At 40.7% G+C, this 4305-nt stretch overlaps 1 protein-coding gene across 1 annotated transcript; it reads left to right on the forward strand.

Moving 5' to 3' along the window:
- Positions 1-759: 759 nt before the first annotated feature.
- On the forward strand, positions 760-1707 carry LOC132493752 (olfactory receptor 5B2-like). Its single transcript, XM_060104539.1, has one exon. It carries the CDS (start codon positions 763-765, stop codon positions 1705-1707), a length of 945 nt encoding a protein of 314 aa, XP_059960522.1. The 5' UTR covers positions 760-762.
- The last annotated feature ends 2598 nt before the right edge of the window (positions 1708-4305 follow it).

Genomic DNA, 4305 nt, shown 5'->3' on the forward strand with positions numbered 1-4305 from the left:
ACATAGGCCCCTCTTTCCAGAGCCTAAGCTCTGACACTATTTCTCTTTATAATTGCCTTTCTGGTTGTACATGCCTGTACTGCCGCTGTGCTAGTTTCCCCACTATATCTAGTTTACATATATATCTTAGTTTCTGCACTGTGCATCTACAAGCATTGAGTTTGGTCTAGTGTATACAATGAATATATATGAATTTAGTTAAAATAAATTCAATTAAACTTCAGTTAGGATCATGTGTCTTGGAAGTCACTCTGCCTGGGTCCAAAGCTTGACTCTGTCAGCTGGTACATGTGTAAACTTGCTCAAAACACTTAACCTTTTGTAGATTTGTTAGAAGATTAACCATATTTAAACAAATTAAACATAAATGTGTACTTGGACTGAGCACTGTATAAACATAAGCTGTTAATAGATTGAAGTGATCTGATTTGGGACATGTATTTATGACAAATATGTGACCTAAGACAAATAATAATCTCTTTCTGCACCTCAGCTCAGGTTGTTCATTTGCACAAATGGGAAGTTGGCCATATAATCCGTATGGATCTTTCAGCTTCAACAGTATGTAACTATAAGATAATTTATTTACTAAGGTTTTTTTCAATCAATGCTTTAGATCAGAGAATCATGAAGAATAATTTATTGCCATCATAAAATGAAAAAATAACGGAGTGTTTATATATTTAAATTTCAGTGCAATCTCTTTGCTGTTTACCAGATGCTCCTTGCTTTCCCATTACTACAGAGAATTTAGTAATACACATGGAGAATGGTACAAATGTGACAGATTTCATCCTGGTGGGTCTAACCAATGCCCCAGAACTTCAGATTCCCTTCTTTATTGTGTTCACCCTCATTTTCCTCATCAGTGCTTTTGGAAACCTGGGGATGATCACATTGATCCTGTTGGATTCCTGTCTCCACACCCCAATGTACCTTTTCATCATTAATCTGTCTTTGGTGGACTTTGGCTACTCCTCAGCTGTCACACCTAAAGTGATGGCTGGGTTCCTTAGAGGAGACAAGGTCATCTCCTACAATGCATGTGCTGCTCAGATATACTTATTTGCAGCCTTTGCCAGGGTGGAAAATTTCCTCTTAGCCTCAATGGCCTATGACCGCTATGCAACAGTCTGTAAACCCCTACATTACACCATCACCATGACGACAAGTGTGTGTACATGTCTGGCCATAGGCTCCTATGCATGTGGTTTCTTGAATGCTTCCATCCATGTTGGAGGCACATTCAGTCTTTCTTTCTGTAAGTCCAATGTGGTCCAGCACTTTTTCTGTGACATTCCAGCTGTCATGGCTCTCTCTTGCTCAGATAAACACATTAGTGAGGTGGTTCTTGTTTTAATTTCAAGCTTTAATGTCCTTTTTGCTCTTCTGGTAATATTGATTTCCTACCTTTTCATATCGATCACTGTCTTGAAGAGGCACTCAGCTAAGGGATATGAAAAAGGTTTGTCCACCTGCGCTAGTCACCTCTCTGTAGTCTCCATCTTCTATGGTACAGTCCTCTTTATGTACTTACAACCCAGCTCCAATCATTCCATGGACACAGACAAAGTGGTGTCTGTGTTCTATGCTATGGTCATTCCCATGCTGAACCCTATAGTCTACAGCCTGAGGAACAAAGAGGTTAAAGGTGCATTCAAGAAGGTTTTGGGGAACGCAAAATTCTCTCTAGCCTTTGGATTTTAATGTTGTGTGATGTACAATAATCTAGTTTCATTTCTCTCAGATCATCCCATTCTCTTTTTCAGCCCTAAAATGCATTCAATTCCTAAAGTTATATCTTTACCACTTCAAAATATGTTATTTAGGGATAATAAAATATGTCCAGACATGTAATATTTGGGCTAGTATGGTTCAAGGAAAGAATAAGATGTTTTGCGTCCTGCTTCTCAAAAACATTACTGCTGGCAATTCGATTTATTCACTTGTTACACAGGCATTTTCTCTACTACATGCCAGGGGAAACATACATGTAAATCAGTGGGACAAACAAGGCTATGAACGGAAACACACACGTGTGCTCTATGTGGACATGTGGTCACATACACATGACAGTGGTATAAATGTAAGCAATAAATAAAGTGTAGGTAGTTTTTAATAAAATAATTTAAGATAACTTTTGGGTTATTAGAATATAAATTTATGTCTAATCTTATTTATTTAGTTGACTCTTCTAAGAGTCTTTTTTTTTTTTTTTTTTTTTTTTCTTTTTGCGGTATGCGGGCCTCTCACTGTCGTGGCCTCTCCCGTTGCGGAGCACAGGCTCCGGACGCGCAGGCCCAGCGGCCATGGCTCACGGGCCCAGCCGCTCCGCGGCATATGGGATCCTCCCAGATCAGGGCACGAACCCGTATCCCCTGCATCGGCAGGCGGACTCTCAACCACTGCGCCACCAGGGAGGCCCTTCTAAGAGTCTTAATTAGAAAAAATATTATGTAATTCTGAATGACAGTATGTGCTTTATTGGCACACATTATGGAAAGACACATAAATATTACTTTTTTTTTTTTTCGGTATGCGGGCCTCTCACTGTTGTGGCCTCTCCCGTTGCGGAGCACAGGCTCCGGACGCGCAGGCTCCGGACGCGCAGGCTCAGCGGCCATGGCTCACGGGCCCAGCCGCTCCGCGGCATGTGGCATCTTCCCGGACCGGGGCACAAGCCCATGTCCCCTGCATCGGCAGGCGGACTCTCAACCACTGCGCCACCAGGGAAGCCGCATAAATATTACTTTTAAATGGAGTTATGTTTCTGTCTTGACTGAGTCATTTTGTAGAACCAAATGTTCACATTAAATTTTTTGAAAGGATGAAAGAGCTAGAATAGAAAAAAAAATGGAGGAAAATAAAAGCATTTCAATTTTTCATATATGACTTTTGAACCAGACACCCTTTTAGGTACTAAGGCTAGAGTTGTGAAAAAAGCAGATGAAGTCAGTAATACTCTCATGGGGTTTACATTCTAATTGGGGGAAAATACTTACAAGTGGACATATAAATATACAATGCTTTGTTATAAAGCAGAAACTAACACACCATTGCAAAGCAATTATACTCTAATAAAGATGTTAAAAAAAAAAAGTCCAGGGCTTCCCTGGTGGCGCAGTGGTTGAGAGTCCGCCTGCTGATGCAGGGGACATGGGTTCGTGCCCCGGTCTGGGAAGATCCCACATGCCGCGGAGCGGCTGGGTCTGTGAGCCATGGCCTCTGAGCCTGCACGTCCGGAGCCTGTGCTCCACAACGGGAGAGGCCACAACAGTGAGAGGCCCGCGTACCACAAAAATTAATTAATTAATTATTTTTTAAAAAGTCCATTGGAGGCAAAATAAATAAATAAATATACAATGAGTGTTAATAAAGGCTATGTAAAATAAAGCAGAGTGATAAATAAGGGTGCATGAAAAGGAGGAATTTTATGAAGGAGGTAAGTGATTGTATCTATGATATGGTATCATTTAATCAAGCACATAATGAAATAAGGGGACATCCTAGGTAGAGGAAACAGGTAGTAAAATGTCCTGCGCTAAAAGTATGTTTTGAATTGTCATAGAGTAGAAAAAATCAGAGTTTATACAGCTAGCTGAATGAGTAGAGGAATGATGACAAATGATGTAACTCAACTGAAGTACGAGTGAATGAGTTGCAATAACCATTTAAAAGCATTTAAGGACAGAACAACGTGTGACATTATTGTTATTCTCGTTATATTTATTTAACACAATGTGAAGAGTTGGTGGTCATATGTGCGTAAATCGAAAACAGCCTTTATTTTCTCTCCTCTTGTATGCTGCCATTTAAAAAAAATTATTATGAGAACATGTTGTTTTGAACAAATAAATCAGTGCTAACATAAATGATAATTCTATGAGAATGCTATGTTTATAGATAAAATGTACCAACAAAAATTTACATACTTTAGCAAGGTAGAGAGAGAGCAAGAAAATGGCACCTGCCAGCACCTCTGGTGGACACTTTAAGAATAGCAAATAAACCTCCACCACATAGAGTCTGGGAGCTTTTCAAACTGCTGGTTCTGCCCTGGGCTCTGGGGTGAGGGAATCTGTGCATGAGCCCTTTGAGAGCAGTTTCTCAGTTTGCTATAGCACTTTGGGGCTCACGGATTTGAGCCCCATTTGTTTTCAAAGCCAGATGCTTTGGGGGCTCATCTCTCAGGTGCAGGTCTAAAGAGGTGGGGTGCCGGATGTGGTGTACAAACCCTTTGTTCCTCAGAGAGAAGCTCCTGAGTAATGAGTTCCCTCCCAATTGTGGGTTGCTCTGCCAGGGGTG

The sequence above is a fragment of the Mesoplodon densirostris genome, chromosome 7, assembly GCF_025265405.1.
Source record: "Mesoplodon densirostris isolate mMesDen1 chromosome 7, mMesDen1 primary haplotype, whole genome shotgun sequence".
NCBI classification, from domain to species: Eukaryota; Metazoa; Chordata; class Mammalia; order Artiodactyla; family Ziphiidae; genus Mesoplodon; species Mesoplodon densirostris.